At 38.7% G+C, this 22,489-nt stretch overlaps 1 protein-coding gene across 6 annotated transcripts; it reads right to left on the minus strand.

The window, feature by feature from the left end:
* Positions 1–1,384: 1,384 nt before the first annotated feature.
* Positions 1,385–20,103, minus strand: ARL6 (ADP ribosylation factor like GTPase 6). 6 transcript variants are annotated; one of them, XM_065645453.1, is made up of 8 exons: positions 20,027–20,103; positions 16,827–16,977; positions 14,317–14,378; positions 12,447–12,515; positions 9,902–9,996; positions 6,008–6,137; positions 4,583–4,638; positions 1,385–2,044 (listed from the first exon to the last, which is right to left on the minus strand). In XM_065645453.1, exons 2-8 carry the CDS (start codon positions 16,947–16,949, stop codon positions 2,019–2,021), a joined length of 561 nt encoding a protein of 186 aa, XP_065501525.1. In that variant the 5' UTR covers positions 16,950–16,977; positions 20,027–20,103; the 3' UTR covers positions 1,385–2,018. The 6 variants fall into 6 exon arrangements, with proteins under 6 accessions (XP_065501525.1, XP_065501499.1, XP_065501508.1 ...); XM_065645427.1 differs by having other exon boundaries at positions 14,314–14,378; XM_065645436.1 differs by lacking the exon at positions 20,027–20,103 and adding an exon at positions 18,801–18,911 and having other exon boundaries at positions 14,314–14,378.
* Between the last annotated feature and the right edge of the window lie 2,386 nt (positions 20,104–22,489).

The following is a 22,489-nucleotide window of genomic DNA, read 5'->3' on the forward strand; positions in this document are numbered from 1 at the left end:
TTACTAACCACATCAGAAAGCAAAAAAGTAAAAAACAATATGGTACTTTCCTCAGATTTGTGGGTGGAAGAACAAAGCAGCAGGTTCAAACAGCTTCCCATTGTAGTAAATGCAATCCATAAGGTAAACATAGTACTTCGCTAGTCCAACATAAACAAACAAAAATAATCATAAAGCCATCAAGGTCCAGATTATTTAAGAAAGTCAGAAATGCAGATAGGCTTTATGTAAAAACTTTTTTTTGTAAAAGATTTTCTTTGGTAGAAAAAAAATAATACCAACTTAAAATTAAATATTTCATTTAAATAAGCCGTATAAGTGAATAAAAATTATGAAATACTTACACTCAGCAAAATTTGTTTCCAGTATTATTTTTGTTACCACATTATCCAATGCAAGGTAAATCAGAAAATTATCTGCCCCATAATTCAGTTAGAAAAACATTTCAGAATTATTTATGATTTTACTTTTGTATAGATATTGAGATTCAGAGTTGACACAGGGCCAAAAGTGTCACAGAAAGAGACATGAAAGATGAATACTTTCATGACAAACTGATCTGTCAGAATTATGGCATCCTGTAATAAAGATTTTTTACAGTAAGACTTCATTCCCTCTAGCAAGGCATTGGAGTTAATTTTAACTGTTTAATAATAACTGAAAGTACATTAAACTGTTCTACCACTTCAGGCGGGTCCCTTGGCTCCAAATATTCCTCTATTAAGTGAGCCCTAGAAGGCACGCTTACAGAACATCTGTGTGGTTTATATGCTAATAAGGGAGGAAAAAGAGCTTTTGGAAGACGTACATATTACATCTCCCACAGGAATCAGCTAATCACTCAGTTAAATAGTCTTCAGAGTTCCCAGTGCCAGTCTGCTTGTTTCTTGGATAAGGGAGAAGGGATTAAAGGGGAAGAGGTGGCATGACACAAATAAAGTTCTTGGCATTGGCTTAATTTGTTACCTATGGTACATCTTTCAAGTCAGAAAGTTTATTAAAAATTACTCTTGACAGTAAACCAGTTTTTATAAACAGAGGTGTAAGACACATTTCATATTAATGATCTAGTAAATTAGTGAACTGTCTTTTAACTGTGTTTCCAAAATATAACTTTCAATCATATGTTCCTCAAATATCTGGAAGAACAGCCTAGTTTATTAGAAAGTGTAACAAATATATGCAAATAAAAAAAAAGCTTGGCAAAAGAGATACCATTTTATTACAGTATACGGTGCTATTTCCATTGGAAAATGGATAAATTCCAAATGAAACTAACAGGAAAACAAAAATCTCTTAAGATGTAAAGACCATCAGTGAACTTATTTAAGTTAAAAAAACCCAAACCATGGCATGTTGTGCATTTGAAGTTTTATTGATGGGAATGCAAATATAACCATGGCATATCACAAAAACAATTAATAACATTTCATTAAAAGCAGTTCCTTAAAAACATCTGCAGTCATCTGTAACAAATACACTGAATATTTGAATTCTCTAAAGTCAAAATATGCTTCTAGTAGCCTGTTGTAGATGGTTACTAAAAACCCAACGTCAAAATTTACAATTAAAAAATTGCAGAAATACCTAAAAATGGGCACCTAAAATCAGTAGGTATCTCATGCAGCTGTATTTCAGGAAGTGCTGATTATTCCTTCTCAGGAAAATAAATATTCCCATTTGGTCAAAAGGTGTCCTCCAAAAAACAGAGGGGCATTTCCTGATGGCTAGTTATGCCCTAAAACTCAAATGAATGCCGATGTTTATTGTTAACAAAAATTCTTTTTAAAAATATGCTCTCCGGTCATAAGATTCAATTTAATTCATCGATGTGCATACCCGAAGTGCTATGTTGTCTACATTCAGTTTTCTTGGAAGAGATACTAAAAGGACACAAATTAACACGGTGTATTTTAGCTGAACCATTCATTTTCTTTAAATCATTCTTTCTTTCCAAGGAACTCATACACCTACTGACAAAGTTTGTAAAAGAATGCCATCCATGTTTTATTTATATCTCACGTCTTCGTTGCTTGGATCTGATCTGTTAATAAAAAGAAACAGTCTTAACATAAATTAGATTAATTCTTGCTGTATTTGCTTTTTGAAAACATAACCCAGCATGTCCAGGTTACAGAACTACACCCATAGATATTTTAGTGGTTACAATAATGGAGGACAGTGCAGTTAGAGAGCTGTTTTCAACTTGCTCTCTCATCCACTTCTGAAGTTCCTCCACAAGCCAAGTTGCTTTCCCTGAATGTTGCTAATTAAATGGGAAGACTCTTCCACATAATTAGGTTTTCATCTTTTTCAGGCTTATAAGGCAACTTTGATGAGAATAAGGCCTGGAAGTTATGAAATACATATTTCGATTCCTTCCACACACTTCGGCTTCCATATAAGTAAACATGAACTAACTCCCCAACAGCAAGGGATTTAAAGTTTGTTTTTTAATAACTCTCATGAAAACTTTGCTATCAGCAGCCACACTTCTCCACACTGCTACCCGATTGCCACTTCTAAATTCACTTCAAAAATTGCCTTAGTTAGCATAAATATACTGCATCCCCATTGCAAATTGTGGAAATCAGCACAGTTTCCCCCACTAATAGGGCATGTGAGCTCAGTTTAGACTGTTTTGAGACAGGTTAGTTTTACCCTACTGAAGATGTGTTGGTTTCAATAGTAACCCATTACAAAATGGGGAAATATGCAAACTTGGCCTTCTCTAGGGAAAAAAGGCAAAACCTCCTGCCCCTCTCTCCTCAAACCTGTGAACTACCTGTAATGGGTCTGCAAAAGGTAGATAGGGAAGCATGGCTGTTGACAAGAAGAACCCTGCATTCATTAACCAGGTGTCATTTCCTTCACTGAATTTTATGGCACCCACAGACTGTGATTTAGGGACCACTATAACTTCAAGACTTGTTCCAGTTTTTGCCCTCAAGTGCTCTGGGAATGATCAGGAGAATCACAATAAAAAATTCCTTGAAATATCAGTCTTCACCCAATAAAAGTATAATTGCCAAACTGCATGCGCAATTTAAACAACCGTTTAAACCCAACCCCTCTTAAGCTTCTGAGGACACTGAGCCAGGGAGTTAAAGGAAATTCTTTTAAGTAAAGCCTATCGATAAAGAATTTCAGCTCAGAAAATTAAAAAGTTTAACAACCCATGAGAAGTGAATAGCTATGAGGAGCTATGTGAGTGAGAACAGAAGCACCTGCTTACCGTGCTTAAAAATCTACATATACAGCTTCAATATTTTGTCAGAAAATAATTAGACAAGCATTTGAGATCCTTTTAAGTAGCTTGAAGCTACGTACAAAACCATCAACTCAAAATTTGGGTCAAAACTTAGAAGGTTTCTCAAAGACAAGCAGAAAATCACAGCAAAATATTACCAAATCAGAACAATGCCTGAAACTAGGAAGTAATATGTGATTTGGAATCTGTCTCTATGATAGGATGGTGGAGGATGTACTGCTTTTCTTCTGTAGGGTAGTAAATCTCTTTGTAAAGATAAATTATTGGCTAGTATCCCTTCCTCAGAAAACATGACCAAATGTTTCTGTAGCCTATAATAACATGGCAAAATAAGCCATCTCTTTCTAATGAGCAGTAAGGATTCTAATTGAAAAGGACAGTCTGGTATCCACAGATAAGTGGAGATATATAATTTAGCTGCATTTTGAAGGAAATGCGATCAGCAGCACCTCCCCTGGAGCATCGCTGACATCGTGCGGCTGCCACAGCACAGAATGCCCCAGGACAGAGACACTGTCTTGCAGGTTCTGACTCTACTACGCTACCTAATACACTCACAATGTAAGCAACATAAATTAGGGAGCTAAAATTAGGATGAGTCTGCCAAAACAATACCACGTGTCACTAGTGATTCTATACATTTAGCAGTATACAGGAGGAGGAAAGAGACCAGATCTTTACAAACATACAACAGAAGGATATACAGCATCCATACCAAGTTTGTAATTAAAACTGTATATGTAAAACATCATCTAAGCTGGATCTGATACTTTTTATGTAGCTGAGAATGTCTGTGTATGCTATGATCATTATAATGTAAGCTGTTCTTATTTTGGCTCTAGATTAAAGAACTGAATAATCAAAACTAGTGGATTTGTCTGTGTACTTTGCTTATTTTTCTAGCCTGCTTATTTACCATTTCCTGAGACATAACATTAAGATATGTAAAACTCAGACAGGACAGGAAGAATAAATTAAAGAAAAAACTGAACTACCACAATAATAAACTGAAGTTCAGAAGCACCTGGTATTGTTATTGTCTACAAGAAATGCTGTTCCACTGTTTGCAAGGGTATGCATTAACATTTCATAGCACACACTTTTGTCAGAGAAACTGACATGGTCTTTTTGTGTACATTAAGGAGGTAAATGAAAGGCAAATACGAGACAGAGCATTAGTACTCACTGTGTAATTTGATCTGACAGCAGAATTGGACAGAAAGAAAACAAAGGAAATAATAAGGGAAAAACCTTATAAAATGAAAAAGTTTAACAGGATGAAATAGAGCAAGAGAATTACATATGATATACCTTGGAGCCAATCCACACCTTCTTGTAATCCTTCACCTTTAAGAGCATCGCTGGCACTGAAAGAAACAAACCAAGTTATGAAAACATTGTGAAAATACCAGTTTTAGTGGAGTCATTGCTATACCTGTAATTTACAGAATTACAGAGTAGCATCAAGTACAGTTTTCTTCACATGGAGAAGGCTGCTTCTCAAATGACATATTCTAGATATCTTCCCAATGTGGAAACACCATTTCAAGATATGATCTATTTTATTTCCAGTTTCAAGTTAGAGGAATCATCCCTAGAACATGAGGCATTATCGAAGAGCTCCGACACAAGGCAGCCACGTTGTTCTGCAGCACCTCCAGTTAGATATCTAACTCCCTCCTCAGACAATGGTATAAAAGATATGTCTACTATTTACAACAACAGCAATGAAGCAGCACCTTTCCTCCATCCACTCAGTTCCTGTATACAGTGAGGATGTTGGGAGTACTGGAGGAAGAAGGTATAGTGCATACATAGTTCATGGCAACAGCCAGCCTAGGAGTGTTGGTTAATATATATAAACATCAAGCTACACTGGGAACAGCGTAAATCTACCCTTTGAATCACAGGGGTGTAACTGTTTAAAGGCCCCTCATTGCGCAGCTTACAAAAACTAGCACCACAGTGAATGTGGACTGTTACTGAGGCTAGCTATAAAATTATCTTCCAAGTAGCTTGGCAATTCATCGGTGTAATTTCTGAGACAAAAAGCAGTGAGCCCAAAACAACATCCTGGTAATCAGGTTTAATGTTAAAAGGCCTAAAATGAAAATTGTGGTTTTCAGCAGCATTTAGCTGTTGCTTTCACATTTATTTATAATATCTGAGGAGATGAAAACATACATCCTTCAGAAGGACAGACACTAACTCCCATAACTAAAAAACCCCCTCAAATATCACATGGTACAATGAGAGTACAGTGTCACTCTGAGTTCACACAAGAACAGTTTACTAAGAGGTCTTTCAACAGTAGTTTACTAAAGTATCTGCAGAGTAGAAAAAATTCTAAAGGTTTTATTGTTGATATTCTGAAACCTGCAAGACACTAGCAGAAGAACTTTGATAACAATTCTACTCAGTTTCCCAGAAAAAAATAACAGCAGCTATTCTTCTGATAAGAAAGCTGCTTTCTGATTTCACTGCAAGTCCTCCATTTAATTATTTGGGTAATAGTTCTATTCTGAAAATTTTCAAATCATAGTCTACATGAATGCACTGTGTCTTTAAGACAAGTTTCATAGCAAGTATTGTAATGGTACTACTGTTTCAACATGTGGTATCACAGCATTTTATCTGATCTAGTTTGTTATATAATATTTAGTGGCATGACAGAACTAAAATCTGAATGTAGAAATTAATACCAATAAAAGGGTAGAAATAAAAAGGGAAATTTACCAGATATGCCAGGGCTTGTCTTTGATGTTTTCTAATGACAATAACTGAGATACTTTCACAGATGATATTGCATCTCTGAGGTCCATCTTGTTAGCAAAGAAGAGAATGGGCAGTCGACGGTGTTTAACATCTAGGCATGAGCAGAAGTAAAACTATCATGACATCATGCAACACTTATTAATCTCTGCAGGTAATAAGCTACAAACAATACAAGAATATAGTTTGCTCACCTGTAACTGCACTTCTCTGAAGGTTGTATCCTACCAAGATGCAGACTGTTGGGTTATGTGGCCTCTGGTTCATGCTTCAAGAACACTCAAAATTTCTGGCAGGCTTTGGGATCTTCCACCCCCTCTACCACTAACCTTATACATACATTTAAAGCTGTAGGTATATATTGCTGCTGAAGCTGAGGAACAGGAGAGCAAACAACTGCCTACAAATACTAAACATCTCTGCTTACTGAAGACTGGATGTATAAAACACAGAAAAATGATTTGTGTTCATATCTTCACAACAGCAGTTGCATAAGGTAGTCTGAATTATCCTTTAGTATCCTTTAGTATCCTGGAGAGCATCCATGAATTCATAAAATAGGAAAAAAAAAAAGCACAGGCCTGGACATCCCTTATCCTACCTTCGTTTGAACAAAGACTTCTTTTCCAGAAGCTCTTCTCAGCTAGCAGTGAGAACTACAGACAAAACCAAGTACATGTAAAAGCATAAGCCTCTCTAATTACCACAAGGACTAGCAAGTCATTGGGAAGGAAACCAAGTACATTCTCTTCAGCCTCGCAGATGTAGAGCTCCTGAAAAATTACCAGCTCTAAGAATTTTTCGCATTATTTAAACAAAGGGTGAGTTACAGGATTAGAGAAAATCTAGAATTGAGTCTATCAATCAATTCCTGATAGGAAAAGAACTTAAAACCCTCCTATGATGAAAATTGTTATACAGGCTCTTCTTAAAATAGTAAAAACAAAAGCTTATTTCACAGAGGAAATAAACCAAGTATTTATTTAAGAGCTTCAAATATAAGCTACCTGGCCCCTGCTAGAGGGAGGAAAAAAACAAAAAAACCTCCAAAACTGTCAATGCTGAAGTGGTTCAAATCTTCTCAGTAGTGTTCTATTCAAATCCTCTATTGAACATTTCCACAAAATCAGTGCAGATAACACTATTGCCACCCCTACTCAGAGATCATGAGTGCTCACCGAAATGCTGACAATTTTCACAACGATTTACTCTATCTGGAGCTGTGTTTTACTCTGACATCCTCTAACACAAATCAAAGGCCTCAAAATGCAAGAGAAGAATGTAATTAAAACTCTCTTTCGATTCCATAGTTGAATAGCTTTTCTGTCCTGACTGAAACTTCTACACTAATCTATAGTATAATTCAATGAACTTTGCTACCCACAGGTTGCAGGTTATGAATACATTAAAACCACAAAAATTAGTTGACATCACATATGCAAAGAGCCAAGTTAATAAAGGAATTTTCAGTGTTTTTTTAAAGCAATTAAAAAGGGGCACAACCTACCCACACAGACTCATAAATGTATATTTAAAGATGTTTGCTAAATAAACCAATGGTTGGAGATATTTAGATTATTTCCTACCTTATGATGTTATTTCCTATTATGCAGTATTTCCCCCTGCTATGTTTTTTGTCGTTATTAATGGAAAGTTAATATTTCCTAGTTGCAAATAGTTATACCACATTAAAAAAAAAAATCAACCAAACACTAGAAATGCATGATGCGTAATTTTATACAAATAATTCAAATTTCTAGAAATTTAATTTTATTTTAGAAGCATGTGCTGGAGGTCAAGTGACCCAAAAGTCAATATCTAAACAAGTAATCTATAGACTATCATCTTGCAAGATGCTGAAGAATGAATTTTGCTAAAAAAATAGCATGATAACAGTGATCATTAAACAAGCCCTTATTTGTAGAGTGCATTGTCCACTACATAAGTAAAAATAATTTATAGTTCTGATTCACAAAACTGTCCCAGATAGTATAACTTCTAACCCCATTGATGATTCACCTTACACATTCCCTTTCACCAGGAAACCTCAGGCAAATTCTGAGAAAAAGAGAGGGAACTGTTTTACTGAAGGATTGCTAAGATTTTCAGAGACAGGAGTTGATTCAAGGTTGTTATCCTGCATCCATTTAAACCTTAAGTAAACATGTAAATTTAAACCAGTCTAGGAGGCTCACAAAGGCAGAAGCACAGATGGGGAGAAAGTAGGGTATGCAGGAAGAAAAGCAGAATAGTAATACAAATGAAAATATAGTAAAGATACAGTAAACCAGTTATAAATTGTTTTGGGTAACAGCTACTTTTATCAAACATTACCACTAGAAGAACTTGTTATTCTCTTTGGTTCTCTTAGACGTGACCTATCAAAATCCAAAGCAATAAAACAGAACACTCTTGCTGCATTTGAGCTAAGCTCCCTCAAATCAGAAATACAAACCTGCCCTTTCCTGGTTCTAGGGAATGTACTAGGTGGCCACAGCCATGATCTCTCAAAACTAGAAAACACAAACACATCAACAACTGAACAGCACTGACCTGCTAGATTGGCATTAATAACCTATTAATGCCTACATGAAAAGTTCCACCTAATCTTGCATCTCCTCAGTCTTGACATTTTCACTCTTTTGCCTTCTAATAACCAGTAACTTAGTACAGCAGGGTTTACCTCCCACCTTGGTCCTACGTAGTTTCCATTTTACCAATGGAATCACCTTTTACTGCTGCGGTTAATACCTGCTTTGGTACAAAGTTCCCTGGCTTCTATATAATCCATCTGCAGCCTCTGGTTCAGCTCATCCTCCCCTTTGACCTTTGCAGGACTGTCTTTTCACCATCTGCATTTGAAGTGGCCCATACCCTTGAACATGGAATAAAGAGGGCCCAGCCAGCTCACATACACTCAGCTACAGCTTTTTGGTTGAAGAACTAATCTATTATATGCAGTCTGCATGGAAGATAAAAACCTAGTAACATAATTGCCCCTTTTATGGGTTAGAAATTCAAGTCACCTTCTCATTTCTTACTTTCAGCATGGGGAGCCCTTAAGTTAAGGCTCTACCAGCTTAATAAATAAATAAGAAAATACAGGATTATTTCACTTCTAAATTTCATGCATGTAGTTTTATAGTCTGGTTAGTCAGAGCAACTAACTAAAGTGCTCAAAATCAAAGTCAAAATTGCTTACAAAAAGATTCCAATAATGCTGGCTATATGGAAGAGCAAAGAAGCAAAGTATTGACTCATCTCAGAACTTAATTTAAAACGTGTCCCCTCATGTAAAAAAACCCAAAACAAACACCCTAAACCTAACCCCACAATCATGAATCGTCTCATATTCTCTTCCACCCCATGTATCCTTTCATAGGCAATTGGAACTGACTGGTATAACTATCCATACTTATTTATGAAGTGCAATGACAAGAAAAAAATATAACAGAGACGAAGAAAAGAAATTAAAAGCTATGCTACAGGAATTAGCTGCCTTAATGGACAAAAACAGACAGGGAGATACTTTGGGTATGTGTTTGTCATTACATAGAGTGTCTCCAGCTTCCAAAGTGTCCAAGTCTATTTTTCCTCAAACAATGCAACTTGTGATCTATATTGATTAACAAGAGACCAGTCCAAGTCTTGGTAGGCAACTGAAGTATGATCAGTTTGTAAATGTGAATCGGCATTAAAAAAACCCCTGAACTAACTGAAGATTATTGTTGTTCTGGTATTCATGAATGGCTAAAATATTTGTAAAGTACTCAGAATGCAGAATGTGTCGGATAAGAAGGGCTTTCCTTAAGACAACATAACAAATATGGAGACGGAAGGGGAAAAAAACCTCCTCACCTGGATGATTCAGAAGGGTGTCAAGTTCTTCTTTGGCCACAACCATTCTTAATTTGTCACTGCTATCAATGACAAAAATAATGGCTTGGCCTTCTCTGCATAACATAAAAAGAGCAAAGAGGCAAATTATAGGTTCTCTTAAACTGTCATTAAGAAAAGGCTTCAGAAGAAACACCAAAAAAAAGCAAACAAAACTGATTTTTTCCCCTCTAATTTTTGTTGTTGTTATTTACCATTAACATTTGAATCCAGTCTTATTTCTGAAATTCAACCTTTTGGTAACCTGCATTTCTTTTTTTTTTTTTTTTTGAGACATGAGGTTGTTAGCTGCATGACTTATACAAGGTTCCACCTACAGAGACCCTTCAGAAAAGCTTCATTTCTCTACTGAGGCTGAAAAATGAACTTTGAAAATGTAACCAACTGCTATTCTGACAGTGCGGTCAGACAGACAGGTTTTTGTAGAAATTATTTATTTCCTACACTAAACCAAGTTTATTTAGAGAAAGGTCAGTTACCATTTTAGAAAAAAACTGTGTCCACAGCTGTTTAACAAATAGGCATATGCAGATTAATTTAACTTCTATAAAACTCTGCATAAACAGGATCTTTTGTTTTGAAAAACAGGTAAAAACTTTCAACTATTTCAAATCATTAATAATATTTGCTAGCCATATGACCACAGTCATAACATGTATACATGCTGTCCAACTCCTATTTCAGGATATTAGTGATATTTTATTACTTGATGTTCCATTTATTGAAACTTATTTGAAAGAAAAATAGAGTCTGACCAATTCAGATGAACATTTATAAACACCCACAAAAAGTATTGTTAGTTTACATTTTAATGCAGTATTCAGTTCTCCTTCGTTTTAGGTTTCTCTGAGACACCATTACACAGATACATTCTTCGCCCTCTAGCACCATCTACCTTCGTATTTTGATAAGAAACAGTCCTAGACCTACTGAAACCCAGAAATAACTCGACCAGCCTAAGATTGCATGAGAAGGCCCATTCTTTTCTGGAGCACAGAAGAACTTTAACAGCAAATAAAGCTTTTCCATATTAACTGAGAATGCTTAAGTATTTTTCAGGAGCATATGGGTTTCGTGGTGTTTTTTGTGTGGGTGTGTTTTGTTTGTTTGTTTGTTTTCCTAGAGGAATCAAGAGTCCCAGCATGTATTTACTATCAAAAATAACTTCAAAAACAAGTAACAGTAACAGGGACACAACATAATTTTACATTTAAGACAAGTGTACTTTGAGGACATCCTAGAAAATAGTTTCAAACAAAAGAAAAGTACTTCAAGTACTCTCAAGCAATTACTTAGACACAGATAGTTTATCAGATTGGATTGCCATTTTGCAATTCTTGCAAAATTGTATCTTCCTTAACTTTATAAAATGAACAGTGCACTATTATTTTTATATTATTCTTAGAAGTTAATCTTAAATACATGACTACTGTACCAGATCAGGAACAGAGGTGGATACAACCACATATTTCTCTCTCAGCATCACCTAAGAAACTCCTCTTACTGTTAAGAGGAAAAAAACCAGTTTATGCCACACAAGGGATAAGTTACTGTGTTAAACACAGCAGTCAGAAAAATTATTTAATTATGAAGCACTCGGCTAGCATTCTGAGAGCAGCCTAAGGGCATCAGTTATTGAAATCCAAAAATTTTGGGAGACATAAGTGTAACACTCTTTAAAAACGAAGATCTCCTACCCACATAACAAGTTTTCAAATTGCTAAAACATTTTGCACAGAAAGGAGATAAAGTGTTAATCCTCAGTTAAAGACTACTTTAAGCTCTATCACATTAAATACTAATATTTGATCAATATTATAATATTCAGAATTTCTCTGTTCTATTTCTCCAAGCTACTTCTGTGTGGTTTACTACAGGTCACCTTATTTAGATCAGCATCGGGTATTACAGAATAACAATGAGAAAATCTAAATGAAGATTCACATTTCATTAGAAGCTAGAAAAACAGAAAATTGTGCCTATTACCAATAAGGCACTACCATAGTGTTATGAAGTACAGTGAATATCCTGCTTAATAATATCTAAGAATACTTGGTCAAATTCTTAGTTACATGTGCCTTACTCTTGGAGGTTAATTTCCCTCGCCTCTAAAAATCTCAGCCATCAGCCAGTATCTTTTGGCACTTTCCTACGGAAGTCACTTACCTACAGAAGAATAGAAAAATAGGAAACTTAACTCATCTTTGTCCTCTCTTAGAGGATTGGTTTTTTCTGTTTTCAACATTTAAATCCCATCTCCAGTATGCTCCCTCAATCTTTGAGTCAACGAGACCCCAAAAGTATGCTGATTAACAAAATATAAAAATTTTCATTTTTTAGAACGGAAAGAAAAGTTGTATTTATCCAGAATGACCTTCTGTCAAACACCAGGTGTAAGTCTTCTCTGAATCATTTCTAACCACTAGATACTATCATACTTTTGTTTAAATAACATACACAACAGCTAATATGAACAACAATGCTTTAAAATAAGTGATAGGCTTACTTGTAGTAATGTTCCCAGAGGTTTCTGTATCTCCCTTGACCTGACATATCAAACACTGTGAAAGACAAACTGCAAAGAAAAGAACTGTATGAGGCACAGAAACAAAGAAAAAATCCAAACCCAGACTGTTTTCTTTGCTACCCTGACAGAAGAAAACCAACCAACCAAAAAACCAACAATAGATCAACTTGGATCCTAATCAACTGAAAAAGATTCCCAAAGGAACTCCAGTTACTCATCTACCCAGTTTTGCAGTCTTATAGAAATATTTCACAATGGAAAATGTGTTTTTTCTCTGAATAAAAGAACTAAACCAATTATGAAAAGTTAAATCAAATACAAAATAAGCTCCCATTCAGCCTCTGTTTTTATCATGTTAGTATTGAATATTGTTTATAATGTTGAATAAATGAAATTCAGATGAGCCACTACTTAAAAACCATAGCCTGTCTTAAACTCTGTCCCTAGACAGGCACCAATAGCATCCAAAGGCTTCTGTGTGCAAAATAAAAGGCTTAAAAAAACCCCCCAAATCCCCATAATTCTACCTTCGGAAAAAAAAATCACACTCTTGTAACAGGTTACCTCAGATGACGGAGCTACAAAGGGTAGTCTTTGCAACTCTGAGATTTCACCCAAATGCTAAATACAGCAAGTCAACTTAAAGAACATTATGAAAAATTCTGATCCACTCCTGAAATGTCTACAGAGGCAACACTGAATTCCGTATTAGGCTTTCCTGATTTGAGTAGTTCCAAATAGCTCCCCGAGTAGAAGCCATTCCAAAATCAGGAGGTTAGGAGAAGGAAGCTCTCCAAACATCCTTTCAGCTCTATATCCAGGCATCATCCGGTTCTAGACCAGCTGCTCTGCCATGTATAAAGTTAGTAGCAGCCCCAAACAATGTTTTGATTGTAGTAGTAGATGAATACAGTTTTGGAGTTGGTTTTTTTGGTTTTTAGTCATTCTACATGGTGTATTTGCAGGTCTTCTCTCTTACTACAGGATCAGAATAAAAGAAAGCAATATAAATAGATTTACATTCTCACACAGCCAAATCCTAAACCTGTCTTATGTGCTTTACTGAGACAAAATACGGTTGTTGAGCCTCCTATAAAAATATGAAACTTATCAATCCCACATGTCAGCTCAAGGAAGAAACCATTTTGTTACAGACCTCTTGTCATCCAGTGGGGCATGCTGCATGTTTTGAAGACTGACTGCACCCATTAAAAACACGTTGTGAAGGTTACAGAATAATAAAATAGCATCTAATGTTACCTCCTTGAAATATCTTCCTCTCACGACATTCTTCAATCTTAACCTTCATTCAAACAACGATTTCTTCCTCCTTTTCCTGACCTTTGCCCCTGCCATCTTTACATTGCTATGATTGTAGGCACCATCTTTCATTTAATGAGATTAGACTGCAATCTCTTCAGACTTCCTCCAGTGAGAGTGCTTAACGGAATATAGGTTACCATCTAACCAAATGTCTCTCCTCAAGTCTGTAACAGCACTCTATTCTAAAAATTCTTAACAGACAGAAATAAGATGCTTATGCACACTACTGCAAAACTGTGGGGTTTTTTTGTTTTGTGTTGGGGGGTTTTTTGTGTATGATTTGTGTTGGGCTTGTGTGTTTGTTCACAAACATAGTTTTATAGCAGCACAAAATATACAGAATATATGCTAACACTGTCAGTCCTGGATCACGATTAGGACTCCTAGGTACTACAGCATTTGAGCAAACAGCATGTCATGTCATTATACCACCACACATTATACATCCAAGTGAAAGAGGTAATTAATTCCAACTATTGTATATTAATTACTACTGCTAAATGGAGAAAATGAAAGAAACTACTACCTCGATGTTTTGAACTTCTCTATACTGAATCCTATTGTTGGAACGATGTCCTGAGTCTGAGCCTTTAAAGGAAAGCACAAATTTTACAATCAAGTTAGAAAATGTAAATACTGAAATATATTTGAAACAGGAATACATTACAGATCTATTTTTCGCCAAACTGTGCAACACAAAGACTTTCTACAAATTCAGATGCTTTATATTAGAAAAGTTCCTAGAAAAGCACAGTAATTCAAAACATCAAGGTTTTGTATTTTCTAGGAAATACAGTGAATGCATTGAAGACATTTTAGCCTTAAGAGTTAGACTCTACCCTTTACGTTAGTCTCTGTTTACTATTATTAGTATGTGTGGATATTACCTATGAAATAAAAAGGACACAGGTTAAGATGGAAGATAATAGCTTGAAGATTATGACTGAGGTCAAAGTTCACAATATTTGTGCACTTTGGAAATCACAATGTGAACCCAAACAAGCCTGCACAATACCCCAAGCCTCTTAGATAAAAGAGGGTATACTTCTATCAAAATATTAGATTGGCCATACCCCTAGCTTCTGTCCACAGGCTGGAGGAGCCTGTTTGAGAATTATACAGCAGACATTACTCAATGGCCTAAGCATAACTCTATCCAAACTACCAGACCACTGGAAGAAATCACCATTTACCACAGAGGAATAGCCAAAACATAAAGCATTATTAACGGATCAGTCAGTCTGATAACCAGGTTTACTGCTGAGCTAGCCAAGGAACCTACCAGCTCAGTTGGTACAACAGAATAGCTCCTTTAAGAAGCATTGATACTGAGCAGGGAGAAAGGTCACATTCCTTTGAGCTGTCTGGGAAAGTGACATGCAATCCTTTTACAGACTTTCTAGAGCCTCTTATTAAAAAAAACTATAAGCAGTTGACTCCTTGCATACTTCTGAAGCAAGCTTAGCTTGTTCACCTGCAGCTTCATTATGAAAAGGGCATTCCACCATCATAAACAGTTCAGCCAGCAGTTCCTGTCACCAAGGGAAAATTTGTGCAGAGTAGAAGAGGTGTTATTTCTTTAACGTTTATTTCAAATGGATTTATCAAGCCCAGAAGAAACAACTGCAAACAGATGGAAAAACTCTTGTTCTTGCCAGACATCTAATACATTGCTCCCAAGGCAAAGTTGCAGTTCTTCTTAAGAAGACTGGGTTGATCTAGAGCCCAAAATCATCTGTCCATTGAACTTACTAAAAACGAATCCATCAATTCTGATCTCATGACATCTGTTGCACATTAGAGAATGTCATGTCCTGCAAGGATAGGACTTACATGAGTTGTATGCAAAGGTACCCTCCTAAAGAATCACATTAAATAAAAACATTCAGAAGTAAATTCTCATTATACAATTTACAGTAAAGCCAACAAGTTCTATTTATTCTACTTGTGTGATTCCTTTGGGACCTTCTCTGATACCTATTATTGTGATAAATCTTGAAGTCTGTGTTAAGCACTAAAGGATTCCTAACTAGAGTTTAAGGCATGACATAAAAACCCTCATACGATAAAGGTCTCGAAAATTACATAAATACATCATTTGCCTGGTACAAATTTTAGCATTTCCCCAAAATGATTGGCAGCAGATAGTAAGCACTTCATAGTCTTTCTTTATAAATCTACTTAGTTTTCAGCGGAAGAATAATTGCCAGGAATGGAAGAGTAGCAGACTCTTTATCATGTTACATTTTTTAAACAATGTCCAGTGGTACTCTTCAGGAAAAGTTCAATGGAAATTAAAAAACAAAAGCTGTGTCCTTATGCAAAAGATGCATATGACCAAGAAGCACAAGCCTCTGGTTTTGCACCTGCCTACCAAAATTAATCTATTTCTATTCCATAAACATATCTAGAAACAAGGTAATCCTGCTTTAGATTTTGCTCAGAATGCTATGCACTCTTAGTGTCCTAAAACACTTTTCACTGGATGAATGAACTGTAAGTATGTAACTTTTAAAGGTATTCTGCTTTAAAAATGCTTAAGTCACCACTGTGTGCATCTTCACATTATTTCCTATTTTATTATTTATTATATACTTACTATTTTTCAGGAAGAGATTAAAATAAACATGATAAATGTAGACAAGTACAAATTTCTATACAACTGTATTAATCCCAAATGTTTGACACATCACTTGTAACTGCAATCCTGTAGCAATTATTTAAGTGACTTACGAAAACTGTTTCAGATCCTGGTATCAGCCATCATAAACCCTTCCTTATTAGGTGATCTTAGAAAAAACGTGCCACATTGACAGTGTTTTTTTGGGAAGTGTTTTCATAATATGCACGTGGGTGCTTACATTTAGTTTTAGTTAGTTGGAAACTCTTAAAATAGATTTGTTTAACTGTACTAAATCAAAAAGCTCTTCATATCTTTTCCATAGTAACATTTAGTACAACAGCATGCAAAACTAGTTTAAACAAACATCAACTCTGCAGTAAAAACATCAACAGTGTACTAAATAGGCTACTTACATTTGAAGGTTTAAGTTTATTTATGATAGTTGTTTTGCCGCTATTGTCCAAGCCAAGGCACAAAACGTGAACTTCCTTTTTCTTCAGCCCAAGCCATCCTGCTAGCTTGTCAAACAATCCCATAATTCTGGCTCAAGTACACAGTGATCACCTGTTGTTCAGAAAATCAGAGAAGAAAATAGCCGTTGAAAAAGCTCGACATGTACAGTAGCTCTAGCACAGTAGGTGGGCATGTGGCTAAGCAGTCCTTAAACTTTTAAAAGGACAGTGTGAATAAGACACCATACAAACACTGTCACAGCAGGTTTCCTTGGTACACTAAGCAAATGGAGTGTAAGCTGATTATGGCGAAGAGGCCTTGATACAAAAGTAGATTGGCCGTTTATAGCCCTGTCTATATAATGCAATGTCCTTGATTCACTGAGTAGCAACGTTGCCATCATTCTGAGCAGTCCAAACAGGAGCATAACTGCAGCAACCCCTTACCTTTCACCAAACTGAAAAAAAGGGAAGACAATTACATTTTGCTTCAAATTGTCAGTAGTCCAGTCAGTCATCATAATTTAGATGACACAGCAAAACAATATTTCCCTTCTTCAGCACCTGCTACATGATTTACTGAACCCCAAAGCAAATAAAGTACCCACTGTCAATTCAATTCAAACTCTAATTTAACAGGCTTTGTTGATATTAACGCGTATAATTAGGAACTAATTCACTACAAATAGAAACTGAATAGAATAGATCCAACGGACATGAAATCAGACACCATAACATTCACCCACACATCAGGTAGATGCCAAACTCCTACTCCTGCCCAGACACTGATTGAAGTTACCTGGCAGCGGCATATTCGAAGGAGCTTAAACCACGTGTTCCCTTGTGGTACCTGGCTGAACACACTTTGCAAAGAGGATAACCCTTGTCTGTCCTGAGTGAATTCCACTACAAAAAATTTCAGCAATCCGACAGCTGAAATATTTGTGATTCATTCAATAAGAAAGCATTTAATTAACACCAGAGGAATCCTGTGGAGTGGTGAAGGCTGTTTTTTCTCCTAATAAAGAAAAAACACACAGCACTGGACAACTCAGATTGTGATCATAAGTACCCCAGAAAATCACAGCAATATGAGGAAGAGGAAAAAACACCAATGACAAATATTTGGTTTCACTTCTTCATTAACTGATTACAAAAGGATGATTAATTGCATTTTATTAGAAATAATTTTTAAATCTTTGAATTTAATTAAGTCACATAAGCCATCACCATTGTTTACAATGTATTTTAAAAATTTTTTAATACAGATCCTTTTAAAATCTCTGTCTAGTGCATTTTGATTCAAGACTGGTAGCCATCTACAGAGTGCCTATGTGTGTAACAGCTACACAGAGTTGTCACCAGATTAAAACAGGCCAAACATTAGTTACAGCAATTCCTTCAGAGAAAAAAAACCATGTTTTTCTTCTAACGCTCCATGTTTTATGCCCCACTCCTTTTTTATTATACATACAACTCTGAAAGCAGATAAAGGCTTACTGTTTATTATCAAATTAACCTGTCGAAACCCTGCTCCAAAATACATTACTTTCTAGTCCAATCAAGATCCTTATCTATATACTCTAGACCAGTGGTATCAAACTCATTTTCACCAGAGGCCACATGAGCCTCACAGTTGCCTTCAAAGGGACAAATGTGATTTTAGGACTATATAAAAAATGTGAAAATGAGTTTGACACCCCTACTCTAGACAATAAGGTCAAAAAAGCCCTTACAGGTACTCTTAAAATAGAAAAGGAGAAAATGCAAGCATTTAAAAGATACTTCTAGGGTTTTATTTTTAAACCCCAAAGCCTAAATACACATTCTTTGACAACAGTTCTAGAAACATTTTAATTACAGCCATTTTTGTAGGAATTTTTTTATAACAGTTGGCAAAGTCATTATTTAAGAATATAATGGGGAAAAATGTACCCTTGACTTCTTGCCCTGCCCCTCTTCTCCAATTCTTTTCCTCAGTTGTGAAGAGTTACAGCAGCTACAGCTGACACAGGTTCAATTTTTTGACAGCTGATATTTAGCCTACAATGCTATATACCATACGCTAGACATGTTCTAAAATTATTAGAGTTTTGTCCAAGAACTTGTTATCAGACTCCATAAAGCTTTACCGAGAAAGCTCTAAGGCTGTCCGAGGCATGAGTGATTAACACTTGCCGTGAGTACCCAGGCTGCAAAACTAAGATAAACCAGTCACGTGAAGCGTTTAGAGAAGTGGGGAGCCGCTGCCAGGCAGCAGGCCTGGGCGAGCCGCACAGCTCTGCGGATGCTCCCCGAGAGGTGCCCGGGCACGCACGGTCGCCTCTCTCCAGGGGCTGCTCAGCAAGAGATCGCAACGCGCTCCAGTTATCAGCACGCTGAGCTGAAAGCGACGATCCGGAGGGTGATATATTAATACATATCGTGGCTTTGAGTTTTTGAGCAGAGCAGGCGGCCTGCAGAGGTCCCTTCCAAACTGAACCACACTCTAAGCCAGGGGTGTCCGACTCGTTTTCACCACAACAGCCTGGCGGTTGCCTTCAAAGGGCCGAATACAATTTTAGGACTGTATAAATTTAGATATTTATAAACCCTTATATAAAAGGCAACCGCTAGGGTGATGTGGCCCCCGGGGTAAATGAGTTGAACACCCCTGCTTTAAGTCCATTTAATTCACGTGGATCGCCCAAACGTAAACGCTGAAATACCAAGGCTGTCCGAGCTACCCACAGGAGGCCCTTTCAGATTAGCATCATTTAAAACTCTAGCTACAGTTTCTCTTCTTTTTTTTTTTTTTTTTTTTTTTTCAGGACTCCCGAATCCCACCGCACTTGGGGTGAACGGCCGGGGAGCCACGGCCCAGCACGACCCCACCAGCGCCGCGGGCCACAGCCGGGAAGCCCCCGGGCGGCCGGGATCGCAGCCGGGCTCCTCATCGCTGCCAGGAGGACGGGGCTTCCCTGCCCGCCGCCGAGCCTCCCTCGGCAGCCCCCCTCGCAGCAGGCGCTCACGCCCCGGACAGGGCGACCAAAGGTGGCGGGTGCGAGTCCCCTCGCCCAGGGTAGGGGCACGGCTCTCGCCCACGATACCCCACAGGAGGCCAGGCCCAGGCAGCACCCCGCAGCTCCGGCTCCCGCCCTCCCCGCGGCCGCAGCACCAACCTCGGCCCGGGAGAAGTCGGCCGGGCCCGGCCGCCCCCAACCGCCGCCGCCTGCGCCGTTGCCGAGGAAACCGCCGCCCCGTCCCCAACCAATCCCCGCCCCGTCGAGGCGTTGCTCCGCCTCCCCGCCCGCAGTAGCTCCGCCCCTTCCGGCGATGCGGCCGTGCGCCACGGGAGGCCACGCCCGCCGTACCGGCCCGGCGGCCGCCGGCGGGGGTGAGGGGGTGGCGGGTGCTGCAGGGCTCCGCCCGGCGCGGCCCGGCCTGGCTTCTGCCCGGGCCGCTCCCGGGGCCCCGGCTCGGGAACCTCATCATCTCCGGCAGCTCTGCGTGTTCCTGTGTCAGCTGTGCCGGGGCGCCTGTCTGATACGCCGGGCCGGCGTCGCAGGCTGAGCACGCGTACGAACCGCGTTCGAGTCCGTCATGCTCTGCGTCCCTGTGTGGTTTTTATCCGCGCCTGTGTGCTGCTGGAGCGCTGGGTCACATAAATCCTCTTGGGAAGAAAAAGCCCAATAAAAAACACCACCAAGGGTGGCCCTTCCAGTCCCTAACATTCTGTGATTCTGTGTGTGTTTCTGTGTCCACAGCAGCTCCTGTTCCTGCCGCGGGCAGTTTGGTGGAGCACAAACGTTCAGGGAAAATCTCACACCCAGCTGGCACTTCAGGTAATGACAGCAACTGGGGTCTGGAGAGGGGGCAGCTTGTTTAGGCTGGACACAGTGCCTAGAAATACGCTTTGGTAGTTTTTTGCTGTGTAGCGCAGTTCAGTCAGCCTGGTTGTACGTCTGCTGCACCAACCTAAAATTACTTAGATTGTCTTGTATTGGAAGGGACCCACAAGGATCATTGAGTCCAACTCCTGTCCCTGCACAGGACAACCCACAGTTCACTCCGTGTGTCTGAGGGTGTTGTCCAGTCTCTTCTTGAACACTGTCAGGCTTGGGGCCGTGACACCTCCCTGGGGAGCCTGTTCCAGTGCTCCACCACCCTCTGGGGGAAGAACCTTTTCCTGATGCCCAACCTAAACATCTCCTGGCACATCTTCCTGCCATTCCCTTGGGTTCTGTCATGGGTCACTCAAGAGAAGAGCTCAGCGCCTGCCCCTCCTCCTCCCCTTGTGAGGAAGCTGTAGCCGCCATCAGGTCTCCCCTCAGTCTCCTGGAGGCTGAACAAACCAAGTGACTTTAGCTGCTCCTCATATGGCTTCCTCTCCAAACCCTTCACCAACTTCGTAGCCCTCCTCTGGACACTCTTCGGTAGCTTTATATCCTCTTTATCCTGTGTTGCCCAGAGCTGCACACAGTGCTCCAGGTGAGGCTGCACCAGTGCAGAGCAGAGCGGGACAATCACCTCCCTGCCCGGCTGGCAATGCTGTGCTATAAATGAGTTCCAAACAGGACCAGATATAAGCTAAAACCCAGTCTCTTTTCTACCACATACTTAAACTTAGCTGCAAAGTTGTTCTCAATTCTGTGAAAGTGCATGCTGTGACTTGCTATGCTGCTGCAGGTATCAAATGCTCATCCTGGTTTTTAGCTGGAACAGAAGCCTGAGTTTTCCTCGCTCTCACACCTTTGTGGAGGTACTCACAGGATGTAAGAGATTATTCCTATACCATTCCCTGTGTCCAGCTCAGTACCCAACACTGCAGACCCTAATGAGACCCTACATGGCCAAGCAGAAGTTGAGGCAAGGGAGAGCTCAGCGTGCTGTTCCGTACACATCCCTCACCAGCCTGCAGTGCAAGCCAACGAGCTGGAGCAACTCAGTCCCTCCCACTCTCCTCACTGCAATCTGATAATTCCCATAATTACAGATTTTAAGCATATCTTTGGGTTTGCCCTTCACTTCTGAACAAAGATAAGCAATGAGTGAGGGGGAGAGTGCACAGTTCTGCCTCTGCTTCCCACAGGGAGGTCTGTACAGCTCCTTGGCTTGAAGAAGCAATTTTCCTTCATGGAGCTTCACCCCCGTTTTGAAAAACTAATGTAGTTTAACCTATGCTGAACACAGCTTTCAGTCTACTATCTCACCTTCTGCCCTGGGCAGAGAAGTGGAAATAACTGTTTGATAGCGATGTGGACAGCTTGCTGCTAAAAATCTTAAGTCAGAAGCTCCCAGTTAAAATGCACTTTTCATTAAACTTCAAAAATTAAAAAAACTACAAGCATTTTGTCTATTGCTTGGCTTTCTAATTCTCATTGTTGCTTTCATTATTATTAAAGGTTTGAGGTAAATTGCAATCATGATTTCCCTATACCCAGAAAGGTTCTGATTAAAATATGAGATTCCCTCATAGTGACATTATGAGTCATTAAAGGAAAAGGAAGTAGCATAAATCTCACAGTGAAATTTGGGGTTGAAGTACTTTCTAAAAGCTAATTAGGTTGTGGGGTAAATCCGTGTTAGGGGAGGGTGTTGTGTCCTACTTTTTATACTGAAATCAGTCTGCATCTAAGAACTAG

Source organism: Caloenas nicobarica, chromosome 1 (genome assembly GCF_036013445.1).
Source record: "Caloenas nicobarica isolate bCalNic1 chromosome 1, bCalNic1.hap1, whole genome shotgun sequence".
NCBI classification, from domain to species: Eukaryota; Metazoa; Chordata; class Aves; order Columbiformes; family Columbidae; genus Caloenas; species Caloenas nicobarica.

What these genes read in the sequence shown, in the direction of transcription:
- ARL6 (XM_065645427.1), bottom strand. Translation starts at nt 16,949, where the DNA reads ATGGGATTGTTTGACAAGCTAGCAGGATGGCTTGGGCTGAAGAAAAAG. An exon ending in ATAAACTTAAACCTTCAAAT is followed by an intron (nt 14,379 to 16,826) that starts GTAAGTAGCCTA and finishes TTTCCTTTAAAG; the next exon opens with GCTCAGACTCAGGACATCGT. An exon ending in AAGTTCAAAACATCGAGGTA is followed by an intron (nt 12,516 to 14,313) that starts GTAGTTTCTTTC and finishes TTTTCTTTGCAG; the next exon opens with TTTGTCTTTCACAGTGTTTG.